The sequence below is a fragment of the Silene latifolia genome, chromosome X, assembly GCF_048544455.1.
Source record: "Silene latifolia isolate original U9 population chromosome X, ASM4854445v1, whole genome shotgun sequence".
NCBI lineage: Eukaryota > Viridiplantae > Streptophyta > Magnoliopsida > Caryophyllales > Caryophyllaceae > Silene > Silene latifolia.
In genome coordinates, this window is record NC_133537.1 from 342,837,126 (window position 1) to 342,856,609 (window position 19,484).

Below are 19,484 nucleotides of genomic sequence, written 5' to 3' on the forward strand. Positions count from 1 at the left end.
GGAGTTAACCTATTCAATTGACCTCAAATAACGAGCATTAATACATTTTTCACGATTATCCAAGGTTCGACGAATGCTTTGGTTCCATATCATACCGGCACCCGAAATGTCTTCCGTTGCTACTCAAATTTTGCGTGGCCGCTTTATCCGACCCGGAGAACTTTCTAATTTGATTTAGGAGAATTTTGTTCGGGACCCCGGAATCCCGAAAAACCTTGTATTATACACTTCAAATTGAGCCGTTTGGGAGGTCGTACCAGACCTTGTTTCTTTATCTCTCAGTTTTTCAATCACGCGTCCGAGGTCATTTCAAAAGTTAATCTATTCGATTCAGCCTCAAATAACGAGCATTAAACGAGCATTAATACATTTTTCACAATTATCCGAGGTACGACGAATGCTAGTTCCATGTCATACCGGCAACCCCAAATGTCTTCCTTTGCTACTCATAATTTGTGTGGCAGCTTTATCTGACCCGGGGAACTTTCTATGTGATTTCTGGAGAATTTTGTTTCGGGACCCTCAAATCCCGAAAAAACGTGTTTTATACACTTCAACTTGAGCCGTTCGGGAGGTCGTACCAGACTCTGTTTCTTTTTCTCCCAGTTTTTCAATCACGCGTCCGAGATTATTTCAGGAGTTAACCTATTCAATTCAGCCTCAAATAACGAGCATTAATACATTTTTCACGATTATCCGAGGTTCGACGAATGTTGGTTCCATATCATACCGGCACCCCGAAATGTCTTCCGTTGCTACTCAAATTTTGGGTGGCCGCTTTATCTGACCCAGAGAACTTTCTATGTGATTTCCGGAGAATTTTGTTCCGGGACCCTGGAATCCCGAAAAACCGTGTATTATACACTTCAAATTGATCTGTTCGGGAGGTCGTACCAGACCCTGTTTCTTTTTCTCTCTGTTTTTCAATCACGCGTCCGAGGTCATTTCAAAAGTTCACCTATTTGATTCAGCCTCAAATAACGAGCATTAAGCGAGCATTAATACATTTTTCTCGATTATCCGAGATACGACGAATGTTGGTTCCATGTCATACCGACATCCCCAAATGTCTTCCTTTGCTACTCAAATTTTGCGTGGCAGCTTTATCTGACCCGGGGAACTTTCTATGTGATTTCCGGAGAATTTTGTTCCGGGACCCTGAAATCCCGAAAAAACGTGTATTATACACTTCAACTTGAGCCGTTCGGGAGGTCGTACCAGACTCTGTTTCTTTTTCTCCCAGTTTTTCAATCACGCGTCCGAGGTCATTTCAGGAGTTAACATATTCGATTCAGCCTCAAATAACGAGCATTAATACATTTTTGACGATTTTCCGAGGTTCGACGAATGTTGGTTCCATGTCATACCGGCACCCCCAAATGTCTTCCGTTGCTACTCAAGTTTTGCGTGGCCGCTTTATCTTACCCGGAAAACTTTCTATGTGATTTCAGGGGAATTTCGTTCCGGGACCCTGGAATCCCGAAAAACCGTGTATTAAACACTTCAATTTGAGCCGTTCGGGAGGTCGTACCGGACTCTGTTTCTTTTTCTCCTTGTTTTTCAATCACGCATCCGAGGTCATTTCAGGAGTTAACCTATTCGATTCAGCCTCAAATAACGAACATTAATACATTTTTCAGGATTATCCGAGGTTCGACGAATGCTGGTTCCATACCATACCGGCACCCCCAAATGTCTTCCGTTGCTACTCAAATTTTTCGTGGCCGCTTTATCCGACCCGGGGAACTTTCTATGTGATTTCTGGAGAATTTTGTTCCGGGACCCTGGAATCCCGAAAAACCGTGTATTATGTTAGGTTCATATACCTATAATTAGACTCCTCTAATATAGAACTAATTAACTTGTTAATTGTTTGTTCTTTAGATCTAGTGCATGCATAACAAAATGAAAGATTTATAAGAAAAACAATGTTCCTTACATTGTTAGTTGGTTCGAAAATTTGGGCACAAGTAAGGTCACCTTCCTTCACTTGTTCTTGAGCTTATAATGATGGATGATCCTCCTAAGACTCCAAGTTTAGAAGCCACTCCAATAAATTGCACCCAAGATGAAACCCAAAAATCTCTACTAATATTAACTAGATATATAGTAGAAATATTACCTTAATAATACTAATATTCTTATATTACTACTTCTAGTAATAGATTTGATGTATTAGTATTTATTGAGAGCTTTCTTGCAATTGCATGTGAGGATTTTAGAGAGAGGTAGAACAAAAACTAACAAAAACAAGTAAGTTCAAAAATGAGCAAAAATGCTCCTTTTGAAGTGCCAAAACCGGTGGCCATGGGACAAAAGAGGAATCTTTTGTCTTTTGTTTTTACTCTTTTATTTGTGTAGGTAGTGTGTAGGATTTTTGCTTTGTAAGATTTTGTCATGGATATGTCACTATCACTCAATGTTATAACAAATGAACAAGACAAAAGAGCATCTTGTGTGCTCTCATGTTGGCCGAAATAATGGTCTTATTATGGACCATTTTTGCCTTTTGTCATTTGTCCCACAAATGCTTATAAGTCATATGTTTAACTATCTTACATATTTTATTATTAATGTAATCATTTAACACTTAAATATTACAATTAATAATATAATATACACTCCACTTTTTGAGTAGTATATTACCATTATATCATCATATAATGGGTCCCATAATTACTAGTTAGTTAAAATTACAACTTCTTGTAACTTTAAATAACTAATTACCTCTACCTCAAAACTTATATTAATACCTCAACTAATTTAGTAATATAACACTTAATTACTAAATTTATTCTTTATTTAATCACATTAAAATAAGACGCAAAATTGCACTCCCATAATTAAGGAATTAATTAATCTGTATTGCATACAATTAATTAAATAGCTATTTGGGCTTCATCCTATAGGTGTGACCTAAAGGGATCAACTGACCACCACCGTCACACGACAGTAATGTCAAACTCTAGTTAGCCAATCATTACCGATTAATGACGGTCAGTCGACTATATAAAGAATCATCCCTCACGTATTCTTAATTTGAGATTTAATTATGATATTAAATCATGTGATCGCACTATTGTTGAGGACACATTTCCCAACAATCTCCCACTTGTCCTCGACAAGTGTGCGTCACCAATTCTCTTGTCCTATTACAATCTCCCACTCAATGCAAGGTGTCTTGCAGGTCGTACTTACATTTGATCATATCTTGAGTGGTTTTCTCGATCTGGAGATTAACTGTCTGACCGGAATTATCTATCATAGATACCTTACGAGCGTGGCCACGCATTTCCAGTTAACTACTCCTCGAGTGGCCTTGAGATTTCAAATAACCCTGACAAGGGGTGGACAATTCCTATCGCCCTATTCCCTTCGTTCAGCCACAGTCCATCATAACCCAAAATATACCCAGTTTGACCTCGTTTAAGAAATCGTAGAGTATAAATCAAAGCTAATCAGAAGTTGTGCCAACTTGGGCGAATAGTCTCTAGTCAAAAGAATTGACTCATAAGAATACTATAGTAGCTCTTGCCACGACCAGGCTTTATGAATTACCAGAACTCTATAAGCGGTCACTGCCCGACAGATTGTCCCATACATTCTGTCTATGTGATCGACTAGTCATTGTGACACCCCTCGTTGAGATAACTAAAAGTGACTAGTAAATCGTGGCGGAAACACGAGATTTTTAAAACTTTTAAGACTTCTAATGAAGTCCAACGCGAGGTATCGCCAATACGATAAATAAGTCTAGATAGTTAAGTTTAAGTTTACAACACAAGTCTATTTATTGGGGAAAAGATATCCCACGAATTAACATAAGTTCGAAAAGTAGGTGAGTCTATTATGTGATAACTAAATAAGGTCCGAGGTAAGAACTCGCTAGCTCACACGGTCTTGCCCACTTAAGCTTCATCACCAACCTGTCATTCATAATAAATATGAAAGCCACAGTCAGTGGGGAGTAACTCAGGGTTCTCCCAGCCACAATATGTCAAAATACAAGTAATTAAGAATTTAATTGAATAAACAAGCCTGAGAGTAACATACTTACGGTGACGAGAGGATCATGATTAGTATACAAAATGCAATAAGAGTAGTTACGCATAAATGAGAGAAGAATTATTAGATCAAACTGTCACACATCAACCCGACTCACATGTAAGACAATTTACAAAGTATAGACTCAAACAAGACAACCCTCTAGACTCCAACCTCTTGGTAGGACGACGATCATAATACGGTCCTAGTCTAAACCTGGCCAGACTCTCGGGATGGACGACACCCGATTCGACAAACGATACCAAATCGTATCCAAGACTCGAAATATGGTACACCTAACCGTGCCCGAAACTCGAGTAACCTCAAACGGAACCTTGTCACCTAACCGTGACCCCCGGTCCGAAAAAGGCGGAAGGAAAAGTAGCCCAACTCGGAGACAATGGCACCTAACCGTGACCCAATGTCCGAGGGCAAATAAATAGGGAAAGTCGAGTAGTCTCACAATGTAAAACGTCACATTCGGGTCCGAATAAGAACCATAACCATTATGCATGATCATAACATTAATGAGTCTTAAAATAACCAATTATCGATAGGAAAGAAGATGCATGCATAGCCCAATCATTATTAGAAGTCGCAAGTGAAATAAAACAAACAGGGGACTCCCGGGGAAGTGGTGCACCGGCCACCCCACTGGGACAACATGCCAAAGTCAAAATTTGAATAAAACTTACAGTGTACTCCCAGTGGTCAAGAGACCAAGAGCCGCCGCCGGTCACCCGGCTGGGACTACAGCCAAATTTCAAGAAAACTCATAAAACCTTTAGTGCACTCCCAGCCGGTCACCCGGCTGCCGGTCCACCCGGCTGGGAACACAGCCAAGTTTCCAAAAACACAAAAAAGCCTTGAGTGTACTCCCGGTAGGTCCACCATTCGGTCACCCTACTGGGAACACACCAAAACTCAAAATCACTTAAAATACTCGGTGTACTCCCGGTATGGTCAGAGACCACGCCATGTCATCACCACTGGGACTACTGACCTTTCTAAAATTTGTCCAAAACTTACAGAAACTCCCCGGCCAAGGTGGGGCCGGCCGATCACCCTACTGGGACTACAAACACGCGGATTCCATGCAAAACACTCCCAAACCATTTGAAACCAACAAAAATCGTTTCTCATCAATCGTTTACGTATCCTAGCATGATTCTAACTCGGAAAAACAACATATTTGAGCATGTGAATGGGTAATTTCGGATTCAAGAGATGTAGCATGAGATTTTCATCCAAACATGTGAGAATTGCAAACAAACATGATATTCAACAACCAAGTTAGCACCAATCATGAAAGATACAACTTCTAATATTCATATGAGATTATAACTACATAAAACCACACAATTTTAACATAAAAGTCGAGTAACCCATCACCGTTACCTTTTTGCACTTCAATCTTCTAAAGACTCGTCAATGATGTAGCTATCCTCCTCCGGGTTGTCCAAGTTCTCCCCTAAACACAAAAATAAAGGTATTAAGTCAAGAATCCACATCCTTGTAAGATGAGAATTTCGAAATAGAGGAAAAGATGGCGTCTTTCTTACTTAGAAAGAAGGGAAATGAGAAAAGGAAGAGAATGGCGCGAAAAGGAACGAGATTGGTGAAGAATTGAGTGAGATATGGTGGTTTTAGGGTTAGTAAGGGAAGGTTCAACAATGGTGGGGTGGTTGTTGGGAAATTTCAGAAATTACAAGTGAGGGAGATGAAGTTGTGAGGGTTTAGTTGAGGTTTTGTGTAGAGAAAAGAGGGAAAAAGGCCCATGAGTCAAGTTAAGCCCAATAACTCAAAATGAGTCGGTATCCACTAGAATTTTCGTCCCAAGTCTACTATAACTCGAGTCGGAGAATAATATTATTAAAATCTACACTATTATTACCGTTACATGGCTACGGCTATATTTTATGAAAATAAGCTTTAAATAATAACTATTTAATAAAAATCGCTTAAAAGTTTATTTGAAAATATAAGGAAAGCGCGGGGTGTTACAATCATCCCACCTTTTAAAAAGTTTCGCCCTCGAAACTTGAAACGAAAAGGCATTACCTTAAGAAAACAAACTAGGGTACTTGACACGCATGGAAGCTTAGGCTCCCAAGTCTCTTCTTCTACATCACCACACTTCCACAAAACCTTCACCAAGGGCACCACTTTGCTCCTTAGCTTCTTCTCCTTCTTATCCAAAATACGAATCGGTCTCTCCTCGAAAGAAAGACTAGGCTCAAGCTCGGGAATCTCATTTTGCAACACATGACTAGGGTCGCTAATGTATTTCCTAAGTTGAGAAACATGAAAGACATCATGAACTTTACCCAAACTCGGGGGCAAATCCAACTTATAAGCCACGGTACCAATCCTCTTGATCACTTCATAAGGTCCAATGTACTTTGGACTCAACTTCCCTTTGACTCCAAATCTCTTTACTCCTTTCATCGGGGACACCTTCAAGAACACTTTATCTCCAACTTCAAATTCCAAGGGTCGACGGCGAACATCGGCATAGGATTTCTGTCGATCTTGGGCGGCTTTCATTCTTTCACGGATGAGCTTCACTTGATCAATCGTCTCGGCTAACTTGTCGGGTCCTAGATCACGAACATCACTTGCTTGGTCCCAACAAATTGGACTACGGCATTTCCTTCCATAAAGGGCGTCATGAGGGGCCATCTTGATAGAAGCATGATAACTATTGTTGTAAGAAAATTCCACCAAAGGTAAGCTCTTCTCCCAACTAGAATGAAAATCAAGGGCACAAGCACGCAACAAGTCTTCTAGAGTTTGAATTGTCCTCTCGGATTGTCCATCGGTAGCGGCATGAAAAGCGGTACTCATCAACAACTTACTACCCATAGCATCTTGCAAAGCTTTCCAAAATCTTGAACAAAACCTCGGGTCACGATCCGAAACGATCTCCTTAGGAACACCATGGTAGCGAACGATCTCATCAACATAAGCACTAGCAAGACGGTCTAAACTCCAAGTCTCTTTGATAGGAATGAACCTAGCACACTTGGTCAACCTATCCACAACAACCCATACGGCATCCTTTCCACCAACGGTCTTAGGCAAAGCCATCACAAAATCCATGGAAATGGACTCCCACTTCCATAAAGGAACATCCAACGGTTGTAGCAAACCACCGGGTCTCTTATGCTCAATCTTCACTTGTTGACAAGTAAGACATCTTCCAACGTATGACACAATGTCATTCTTCATGTTAGGCCACCAAAACTGAAGCTTCAAATCTTTATACATCTTGTCTCCTCCGGGGTGAATCGAATAAGGGGATAGATGAGCTTCATCTAGAACTCTCTTCCTCAAGTCAACGGCATCGGGCACATACATGCGTCCTCGGTAACGAAGGTAACCTCTAGCATCAATCTCACAATCCTTTGCTTTCCCTTCAAGAAGCTTGGCTTGAAAACTTTTAAAGGTAGCATCGTCCACAAGGCTATCTAGAATCTCACGGTGAAGAACGGGCTCGGCAACCATAGCACCAAGATAATCAAAACCACTCTCTACAAGTTGCAAACCTAATTTACGAAACTCGGCACAAAGGTCATCGGGGAGCACACGAATAACACTCAAGGAATGAGTAGACTTCCTACTAAGGGCATCGGCAACCACATTTGCCTTTCCTTCATGATACAACAACTCCATGTCGTAATCATTCACCAATTCCAACCATCGTCGTTGTCTCATATTCAAATCCTTTTGGGTGAAGATGTACCTCAAACTCTTATGGTCGGAGTAGATACGGCAATGGACTCCAATGAGGTAGTGTCTCCACATCTTCAAAGCATGAACAATGGCGGCTAACTCCAAATCATGAGTGGGATAGTTCACCTCATGAACTCTCAATTGTCGCGAAGCATAGGCAACAACTCTTCTATTTTGCATAAGAACACAACCCAAACCCATCTTAGAAGCATCACAAAACACATCAAAATCAACTCCATCCTCGGGCAAGGTCAACACGGGAGCGGTAGTCAACCTCTTCTTCAACTCTTGGAATGCACTTTCACAAGCTTCGGTCCACACAAACTTGGTCTCCTTCTTCAAAAGTTGAGTCATCGGTCTAGCAAGCTTGGAAAAATCTTTCACAAAGCGACGGTAGTAACCCGCCAAACCCAAGAAACTACGGATCTCACCAACATCGGTTGGACTCTTCCACTCAATCACGGCTTCAATCTTCGAAGGGTCTACCATGACACCATCCTTAGATATCACATGGCCTAGAAAAGACACCTTAGACAACCAAAATTCACATTTGGAGAATTTGGCAAACCACCTTTGACGACGGAGGATTCCCAAAATGATACGGAGGTGATCGGCATGCTCTTCTTCGGACTTGGAATAGATGAGGATATCGTCAATGAAGACCACAACACACTTGTCTAAGAACTCACAGAAAGTCCGGTTCATTTGGTCCATGAAGATAGAAGGGGCATTGGTTAAACCAAAGGGCATCACCTTAAACTCGAAATGTCCATATCTCGTGCTAAAGGCGGTCTTAGGGATATCGGACTCACGAACGGGGATTTGGTGATAACCGGATCTCAAATCAATCTTGGAGAAGGTAGAAGCACCCTTGAGTTGATCAAACAAATCTTCAATTCTTGGTAGAGGATACTTGTTCTTGATGGTAACACGGTTAAGCTCACGATAGTCAATGCAAAGTCTCATGGATCCATCTTTCTTCTTCACAAAGAGAACGGGAGCACCCCAAGGCGAGGCACTAGGTCTAATGAATCCTTTCTCAATCATCTCATCAAGTTGCTTTCTCAACTCCTTCAACTCGGTTGGCGCCATACGGTACGGGGCTTTAGCAATCGGTCTGGTTCCGGGTACAAGGTCGATAGAAAACTCAACATCACGCTCGGGAGGAATTCCGGGCAATTCTTCGGGAAAGACATCGGGGAACTCACAAACCACGGGCACTTCTTCGATCTTTGGTAAGGAAGGGGAGGTAGAAGTCACCACACAAAGAAAGATTTGGTAACCTTTCCTCCTCATACTCATCAACTTCAAAGCGGAAATCAACTTCACACCTTCTTGGGAACGGACTCCTCTATAGGACACACGAGTGCCTAACGGACACTTGAGGCGAATCTTTTGGTCTCTACACTCGAATCTTGCATCATACTTTGACAACCAATCCATACCCAAAATTACATCGAATTCCTCAAGGGGAAAACGAAGTAGGTTAGCGGGGAATAAGGTTCCCGAAATAGAGATAGGAATGTCGGAGAAAGTGAGGGAACAAGAGAACATCTCTCCGGAAGGTAAGGATATAGAAGTTTCCTCACTAGGAATAGGTTCAATGGCTAGCTTTTCGGAGAATTTGGAAGATATAAAAGATAAAGATGCGCCGGTATCAAATAAAATGAGGCAAGGTTGATCAAAAATTGAGAACATACCCCTAAATGATATCGGGATGAGCGGCGGCTTCGGCTCGACTCATGACAAAGATGGTTCCTCTTGGCCTAGCATTTGGAGTAGGGGCATTCTTCTTCTCGGGGCAATCGGCAACACGATGTCCGGGCTTCTTACAATGAAAGCAAGTCAAGGGCTTGCCATAGCATCCAACTCCGGGGTGTAGAGCTTGTCTACAATGGTAGCACTTACGGTCCTTCTCAAGTTCATTGGTTGGTGGGGGGGCTTGTCCTCTAGGTTCTTGAACTCTTGGTCCTTGTCCTCCATGGTCTTGCATCCTTGGTACAAACCTCCTCTTGTTGGCATAGTTTGGAGTAGAAGGCACAAATGGTCTCTTGCCATGAAAGTTAGGACGGTAAGAATGAGAAGAGGAGTGGATTTTGGAATCTTCTTCAATGGCCTTCAAAGAGCTTTCGGCCCAAATGGCATCATCATAAACTTCCACAAAGGTAGTGGAGCTTCTTCTCACCATGCTTTCCACCTTAGGATTCAACTTGTTCTTGTAGAGTAGAGACACGATCCTCTTCATCTTTCACGAACTTGGAGGCATAATGAGCAAGTTCATTAAACTTGTCGGTGTAGGCTTGAATTGATAGCTTCCCTTGCTTGAATTCCATGAATTCCTTCAATCTTTGTTGTTTGAGCTCCTTAGGGTAGAAGCGAGTCTCCACAAGTGACTTGAAGCGGCTCCAATCAAAGTTGGGGTCTTGAGTAGCGGTAGGACCGGTCAAAGTCCACCACCTATCGGCTTCCTTCACAAGAAAGTGAGATGCTAATCTCACCTTGTCCTCCTCTCGGGCATCAAAGAGAGAGAAGTTCTTCTCCATATCACGAAACCACTCCGAGAGAGCAACGGGATCCACTTCACCACCATAGGTCTTAGCCTTGTTCCTTGCTAGTTGACTTGCAATCCAAGCATAACTTCCTTGACGGTTAGCTTCGGGTGCAAGGGGAGCGGGTTGAGCATTTTGTTGATTAGCAAGTACTTGAGTGAGGGCTTGCATGATAGCATTTTCCACTTGGGTTGGTCGTGCCATCTTGCACAAGAGCAAACAAGTTAGAACCTAACACAAAACATACACAAAAAGGCTACCAACTTAGGTCCTTAATTCTACCCATCTCTCATTCATTATTCAAGGTCAAGTGAGAATTTTAAGTTGGGGTACACGTGTGTGCGTCGGGAGCAATATATGCTCTGATACCAACTGTGACACCCCTCGTTGAGATAACTAAAAGTGACTAGTAAATCGTGGCGGAAACACGAGATTTTTAAAACTTTTAAGACTTCTAATGAAGTCCAACGCGAGGTATCGCCAATACGATAAATAAGTCTAGATAGTTAAGTTTAAGTTTACAACACAAGTCTATTTATTGGGGAAAAGATATCCCACGAATTAACATAAGTTCGAAAAGTAGGTGAGTCTATTATGTGATAACTAAATAAGGTCCGAGGTAAGAACTCGCTAGCTCACACGGTCTTGCCCACTTAAGCTTCATCACAAACCTGTCATTCATAATAAATATGAAAGCCACAGTCAGTGGGGAGTAACTCAGGGTTCTCCCAGCCACAATATGTCAAAATACAAGTAATTAAGAATTTAATTGAATAAACAAGCCTGAGAGTAACATACTTACGGTGACGAGAGGATCATGATTAGTATACAAAATGCAATAAGAGTAGTTACGCATAAATGAGAGAAGAATTATTAGATCAAACTGTCACACATCAACCCGACTCACATGTAAGACAATTTACAAAGTATAGACTCAAACAAGACAACCCTCTAGACTCCAACCTCTTGGTAGGACGACGATCATAATACGGTCCTAGTCTAAACTGGCCGGACTCTCGGGATGGACGACACCCGATTCGACAAACGATACCAAATCGTATCCAAGACTCGAAATATGGTACACCTAACCGTGCCCGAAACTCGAGTAACCTCAAGCGGAACCTTGTCACCTAACCGTGACCCCCGGTCCGAAAAAGGCGGAAGGAAAAGTAGCCCAACTCGGAGACAATGGCACCTAACCGTGACCCAATGTCCGAGGGCAAATAAATAGGGAAAGTCGAGTAGTCTCACAATGTAAAACGTCACATTCGGGTCCGAATAAGAACCATAACCATTATGCATGATCATAACATTAATGAGTCTTAAAATAACCAATTATCGATAGGAAAGAAGATGCATGCATAGCCCAATCATTATTAGAAGTCGCAAGTGAAATAAAACAAACAGGGGACTCCCGGTACCTGGTGCACCTGCCGCCAAGCCACCAGTGCTGGGACAACATGCCAAAGTCAAAATTTGAATAAAACTTACAAGTGTACTCCCGGTAGGTCGGAGACCCCGCCGCCGGTCACCCTACTGGGACTACGACCAAATTTCAAGAAAACTCATAAAACCTTTAGTGCACTCCCAGTAGGTCACCCTTTGCACGGTCACCCTACTGGGAACACAGCCAAGTTTCCAAAAACACAAAAAAAGCCTTGATGTACTCCCACCGGTCACCCATTGCCGGGTCACCCTACTGGGAACACACCAAAACTCAAAATCACTTAAAATACTCAGTGTACTCCCAGTAGCCAAGAGACCGGCCGCCGGATCACCCGGTGGGACTACTGACCTTTCTAAAATTTGCCCAAAACTTACAGGAAACTCCCCGGTCAAGAGGTAGGCCACGGTCATCCGGTGGGACTACAAACACGCGGATTCCATGCAAAACACTCCCAAACCATTTGAAACCAACAAAAATCGTTTCTCATCAATCGTTTACGTATCCTAGCATGATTCTAACTCGGAAAAACAACATATTTGAGCATGTGAATGGGTAATTTCGGATTCAAGAGATGTAGCATGAGATTTTCATCCAAACATGTGAGAATTGCAAACAAACATGATATTCAACAACCAAGTTAGCACCAATCATGAAAGATACAACTTCTAATATTCATATGAGATTATAACTACATAAAACCACACAATTTTAACATAAAAGTCGAGTAACCCATCACCGTTACCTTTTTGCACTTCAATCTTCTAAAGACTCGTCAATGATGTAGCTATCCTCCTCCGGGTTGTCCAAGTTCTCCCCTAAACACAAAAATAAAGGTATTAAGTCAAGAATCCACATCCTTGTAAGATGAGAATTTCGAAATAGAGGAAAAGATGGCGTCTTTCTTACTTAGAAAGAAGGGAAATGAGAAAAGGAAGAGAATGGCGCGAAAAGGAACGAGATTGGTGAAGAATTGAGTGAGATATGGTGGTTTTAGGGTTAGTAAGGGAAGGTTCAACAATGGTGGGGTGGTTGTTGGGAAATTTCAGAAATTACAAGTGAGGGAGATGAAGTTGTGAGGGTTTAGTTGAGGTTTTGTGTAGAGAAAAGAGGGGAAAAAGGCCCATGAGTCAAGTTAAGCCCAATAACTCAAAATGAGTCGGTATCCACTAGAATTTTCGTCCCAAGTCTACTATAACTCGAGTCGGAGAATAATATTATTAAAATCTACACTATTATTACCGTTACATGGCTACGGCTATATTTTATGAAAATAAGCTTTAAATAATAACTATTTAATAAAAATCGCTTAAAAGTTTATTTGAAAATATAAGGAAAGCGCGGGGTGTTACAAGTCATCCCATATGACTCTATGGCACTTGAACTTGCCATCAATCGCATCACACTCTAGTCACTTCGAGACGTCACCTCATATAAGTAACTAGGGGCGAATACCATGTCAATCCAGTTCACTTTAATGGGGTTCAATTTGTCTCTACAACCCATTCGGATACGACAAGTAGCGGGTGAGTTTAATAAAACTCAAACGATAAATGTGATTATCACATATGAATAGTCAATACACTATTACTACTTCATATTCTATAATCTCTAGTGTTATAAAAACACTAGTTAAAATGCAATACAAGCTTGGCAAGTGGATATACCCGATATCCATATATTCCAATTTAATTAATTGCTATTTCCTTCCATTCAATGTCATCTCTTAATGACATGAATTTCTCCAAGTATATGTCTAGACTTCATACTAGACTTGGGCTCTTTAACTTGAAAGACGCTCCCACTGTTATCGCATAACTTGTGATAAAGTCACTTGTAGAGGGATTCACCCTTAATCCCTACGTTGACTATTTTATCACAACTTGGATTCCTTTTGTAGATTTTTGCAATGCGCGAAACTAAAACACCTTTCTTAGTCTCTTACTCCTTTGTCAACAATTCATCCTAGGATTTCAACAAATCCCTTTTGGTTTGGAAACTAAAGTTTGTGCAACCCTTCAACACCTTAACTTAGTTTATCATCCAAACATGTGTACAAGTCATCAATTGTACTTTAAGGCTTTCACAAGCCCTTCTTATGAATTAACTTATTATTGATTTATCATGCACCTAGCATATGGTACATCACAGCAGGTGCGTCTGTTGGCATACATAATCGTTCTAATGGCGGAAACATTAGCAGTCGATTTCATGTAATCAACAACTTAATGGGTTCAGTGAACGACTATGATTCCATCATAGTAATTCCACTTTCATCATCATGAATAAGCCATTCAACTTTGTTGATGTTAAACAGATACGAAAGAACTTATCTTCATAAGACTCTTAACTCTATGCCAATTTACTCTCACATAGATTCAAAATCTAGAATACTTTGCATCCCTTTCCAAGTCTTCCAATTACTCTTACCAGAAGAGATCATTGGTATATTATTCTCAATAAGTAATATGTTATCAACATATATGACATGGAGAAACTATTCTAGCTCCCACTTAACTCCATGTATATCATGATTCTTCAATCATGTGAATGAAACAATTCACTATAATCACATGAACGAAAAGTATAATCCTTTAATGCTATCTTAAGACCATCTTGTGATCACTTAAGATAGCTACCCATAATATGTCAGGATTCTTAGATCTTCATCTAAGATTTTGTGTTTTAAACACTTCCTTCTCTAAATTCCCATTTTAGAAAAGCGAATTTAAATTTGCCATTCTTCATTAAAATGAAATGCGGCAATTCCTAACACAATTTATCTTGATCAACATCTTCATGTAAATCTTATGCATTTAAGTACTCAAAAGCTCTATTCAATTTAAGGAGACACTTTCCTTTAAGTGAATCTACTTTCGAGTAACAATTTTCGGATTGTAATGCTTCGGCTCAAATGTAATATGGTCATTATACTATTACTTTCACAAAGTAATATTTTTAAACAATAAAGACATGTGCGATAAACTCCCACTGAACTATGCTCTCAATCTATCTTCATAGACTATAGTTCGATACCAACTCCCACTCTATAATACTATTACTTTCACAAAGTAACATTTCAACTAAAAGAGATGTTTGTGACGATTCAATCTACTCCCACTCTATCTCTCAGAAATACACCTAATTTCTTGAGAGATAGCTTTGTGAGACACAAACATATATTTAACGGAGTATTAGGAGTTTTCAAAGACTATATATTAACTTTTAAAAGGCCATCCTAACATGGCAGCTTGATAATATGACAGTCTGATCCATGTAATTTGGTTTAATAGACTCTCTATTCTAGGTATCTCACGGTTGACCATCCAATTAGAATAATATGTCCATTTGGTATCGTGAATTCCCTACTTGATGAATTCAAAAACTCATTACAACTTTATAATTGATCTTATATAAATAAGTTGTTACTTTAAGTAACAAAGACATAAGGAGAATCAGATTCATAGCTTATGGACATATAATGATCCCATCATCATAATCGTCTATTTGATCAATTTAAGTTGTTTATCTAATGTTTCTCTACGCAAGTAATTAATGATGATGATTTTAGAACAAACAACATAATAAAACAAGTGATTTGGGTTGAAAACCAAATCACCAATATCCAAAATACAACCCGTGTTTAAAGGATACAAACCAATTTCCAAGTCACACGAGGAAATCAAAATAGTTCTAAAACATGAAATTCATCATAAAATTAAAGACAAAGCAAATTTCAAAGCCAAGCTTCCATTGATCACCATGGTCGGCTACTCTAGCTTCCCTCGTGATCCTCTAGACTTGCTTCTCCTTGCCTTTGTCCTTGCTAGGAGGGGGCCCTATTTACAATAAAAAGGGTAATCATCACAACTTGTATCACATACTAATTGAGATTGAAACATAAAAGATAGGGATAGTCATATATACCTACTGGAGTAACTTTTCCAGCTTTGATGTCGCCAAGATACTTGGAACAGTTTCTCTTCCAATGTCCAACTCCACAACAATAGTGGCACTTGTCCCCGGAGGGGGCACTGTACTTGGGCTTGGAGGTGCTTGCTTCATAAGTCTTAGCTGAGTTCCTGTTGGGAGTTCGCTTCTTTCCCTTTTTCCCGCTTTTCTTGAAAGTTCCCTTGCTCTTTTGATTAACATTGAGCACATCTTTGGTGGTGCTAACACTTAGCCCCATGTCCCTTTCGGCTTGCACAAGCATTTTGTGCAACTCATCAAGAGAAACTTTCTTATCTTGCATATTAAAATTCACCCGGAATTGAACATATGCTTTGATTTTGCTTAGGGAATGAAGAATTCGATCAATCACGAGTTCATCGGGAATTTCCACCTTATGCATTTTCAAGGTCTCAACATGCTCCATCAACTTGAGCACATGTGGGCTCACCTTTTGGCCCTCTTTGATGTTAAGATCAAAGAATGCGGAAGCCGCCTCATATTGAATGACCCTAGGAGCTCGTGAAAACATGTTCACAAGCTTCATGTAGATCTCATGAGCGGTGCTAATCTTTATAGCACTTCGTTGGAGTTCGGCCTCCATAGCAAAGATCAATACATTTTTCATTGCGGCCGACTCCTTTTGGTAATCCTCATAGGATTGCCTAGCGGCGGACCTAGTATTAGGTGGTTCGGTGGGAGATGCCTCGGTAAGGTAACGAAGCTTGTCGTCACCTTGCGCGGCCAAGCGAAGTTGTGCATCCCAATCGGCGAAATTGGACCCATTCTTTTCTAACTTACATCGATCCATGAAGGATCGGAGCCATGACACATTGGAAAGCGGGGTGGAACTAGTGGATGCGGACGCGTTTGGAGTTGCCATTGCAGTTGATTAAAACAAATTTTGACTACAAAATAGGAAATGAAGGAATTTAATTATCATCTATCGTTTTAATAATACTCGTAAATTTAACTACAAGTATTGCATTTATATAGTGACCTCCACCCAACTACATAAATGATTCCGAGATCCAAATTCATATTAACTTGGGCACGGTGAGCCGATTCATCCCTTATTAATATAACTCGGTAGATTAACCTTTTAATCGATTCTACTTTTAGAACTCTCGGTCGATAAAAATTACTCTAATTCTCATCTTTAGCCCGGAACACATGCGACTACGGTCAACAATACTTCCGTTGAGCTCAATCCAAATTTCGATGTAATAACATTTTACTACCCCACTTCGCCAACGTAACAAGGTTTGTATTACGGTGAAGCCGGATTAACTCCCTTGTGAAATTGGTACTTCATGAGTTTCTACTATTTGGTAAGGCTTTATCTCAATTTTTAATATGTGAGAGGTCTTGTCAATTTATTATCTATCACGTTTTAAGTGAACTAAAGCGGTGAACTACGATAATTATAATTGACACGGTCGATGACTCGATATGATATGCATGTGTTGTTATGGCGATTTGGCTATGCATGCAACATATTAAAAGAAATGCAAAGCAATAAATAAAATTCCTAGTATGGCCTTCCTAAAAATAGAAAATCAAATAATCTATTACATATTCGGAAACCAACTCCTTTGGTCCCTTGATTCTTCAAATGGCACGCCTCCCAAGACACCGTCTTTGTCGGATCACCCTTCCGAATGGCACCGTCTTTGAAGATGCTCCATAATTACAAATAATAATAAAAATACAAAGCTATTCCTATTATACATTTGTAAAATGAAAAACTAATGAAATAGAAATAAAAGTGATACGAGATCACATTAAACTACAACCGAATCAATATTCCCTTTCATTACGGGTAATATTGATTAAAACTAAGGCCATACTAAGATAAAATTACATAATTCAAAATTATATAAGTAAAAGACATTCAACAATTGAAATATGCAGCATTATAATATGTACCTATCATGCAAAATCATGTGCCAAATCGCCCTATTTAACTTATGTCGTACATTTAACCCGGTTTCATGGAAATGCGTGATAATAACCTTTTAAAATCACTAATTAACACTTAAATCACATCTAAGCTCAAGTTAATTATCCTAACACATTTTAGGACTCAAAAATCAGTCAACACTAAATTTTTGACAATAATTCAACTTGATTTAATTTTATGCTCATTTTTGACCTTAAAATCATAATTTATATGAAATAAATCCAAATTAAATCATAAAAGTTTCAAAATTTGAATTTTCAATTTTTGAACATTCTGGAATAATTCCATGACCCTCATAATGTCAAAAAAACATGGTTAAAATTTTCGAATTAATTTTGAGAAAATATAGTTGCATTTATATCGTTTTTATCTCATAAAATGCATAAAGCATACGAAAATTAAACCAATAATTTTTACAACTTTAGATCTGATTAGTGGGATATTAATGCAACTTAAAATAATTTTCTCAAGCCATGCAATACGTTTTAGCTAATTTTTGCTAAAATAGTCACTATTTATGCCATTTTTACTCAAAAATCCATAAATCATGCTAAAGAAGATATTTAAATATAGAAATTTACATACTCTCTGTAAATCTTTCATGTGACATCATATTAAAAGATCATGGCTTAATTCGAAATTTAACTAATTTTAACCATTTTACCTCTTTTAATCCATTTTTATCTCATAAAAATCATAAATCATGCAAAATTAATCAAATTAACTCGTCCTTTTACATATAACTTGTAAAATATGCATGTGAGGTCATATAAATTTTCCAAGGTCAGAAACGAAATTTAACTATTTTTAGCATTTTAATTCCCATTTTAGTCATAAAAATGTAATAAAATGACCAAAAATCCTTAAAATGAGCAATAAATTTCCATAAATCATAAAAATGACCTAAAAACATTTTAGGACCAGAATATATAACATGCATGGTGATTTCGTGGCTTATACTTATAAATCACAAATTTTTAAGTTTTATATGTTAACCTTTTAACTCGGAAAAACAATAACCGATTATGCATGCAACATCCTATGCTCTGATACCACTTGTTAGATTCATATACCTATAATTAGACTCCTCTAATATAGAACTAATTAACTTGTTAATTGTTTGTTCTTTAGATCTAGTGCATGCATAACAAAATGAAAGATTTATAAGAAAAACAATGTTCCTTACATTGTTAGTTGGTTCGAAAATTTGGGCACAAGTAAGGTCACCTTCCTTCACTTGTTCTTGAGCTTATAATGATGGATGATCCTCCTAAGACTCCAAGTTTAGAAGCCACTCCAATAAATTGCACCCAAGATGAAACCCAAAAATCTCTACTAATATTAACTAGATATATAGTAGAAATATTACCTTAATAATACTAATATTCTTATATTACTACTTCTAGTAATAGATTTGATGTATTAGTATTTATTGAGAGCTTTCTTGCAATTGCATGTGAGGATTTTAGAGAGAGGTAGAACAAAAACTAGCAAAAACAAGTAAGTTCAAAAATGAGCAAAAATGCTCCTTTTGAAGTGCCAAAACCGGTGGCCATGGGACAAAAGAGGAATCTTTTGTCTTTTGTTTTTACTCTTTTATTTGTGTAGGTAGTGTGTAGGATTTTTGCTTTGTAAGATTTTGTCATGGATATGTCACTATCACTCAATGTTATAACAAATGAACAAGACAAAAAGAGCATCTTGTGTGCTCTCATGTTGGCCGAAATAATGGTCTTATTATGGACCATTTTTGCCTTTTGTCATTTGTCCCACAAATGCTTATAAGTCATATGTTTAACTA

The 19,484-nt window shown here is 39.1% G+C and overlaps 1 protein-coding gene across 1 annotated transcript; it reads right to left on the reverse strand.

Annotated features, from left to right (window-relative positions):
• Positions 1-15,528: 15,528 nt before the first annotated feature.
• LOC141622716 (uncharacterized) lies at positions 15,529-19,028 on the reverse strand. Its single transcript, XM_074438720.1, has 3 exons — positions 18,870-19,028; positions 15,700-16,628; positions 15,529-15,611 (listed from the first exon to the last, which is right to left on the reverse strand). The coding sequence occupies exons 2-3, from the start codon at positions 16,601-16,603 to the stop codon at positions 15,568-15,570; spliced, it is 948 nt and encodes a 315-aa protein (XP_074294821.1). The 5' UTR covers positions 16,604-16,628; positions 18,870-19,028; the 3' UTR covers positions 15,529-15,567.
• Between the last annotated feature and the right edge of the window lie 456 nt (positions 19,029-19,484).

Coding starts and splice junctions, on each gene's coding strand:
- LOC141622716 (XM_074438720.1), bottom strand. CDS start 16,603: ATGGCAACTCCAAACGCGTCCGCATCCACTAGTTCCACCCCGCTTTCC. Junction 15,612..15,699: donor TGGAAAAGTTACTCCAGTAG/GTATATATGACT, acceptor TATTGTAAATAG/GGCCCCCTCCTAGCAAGGAC.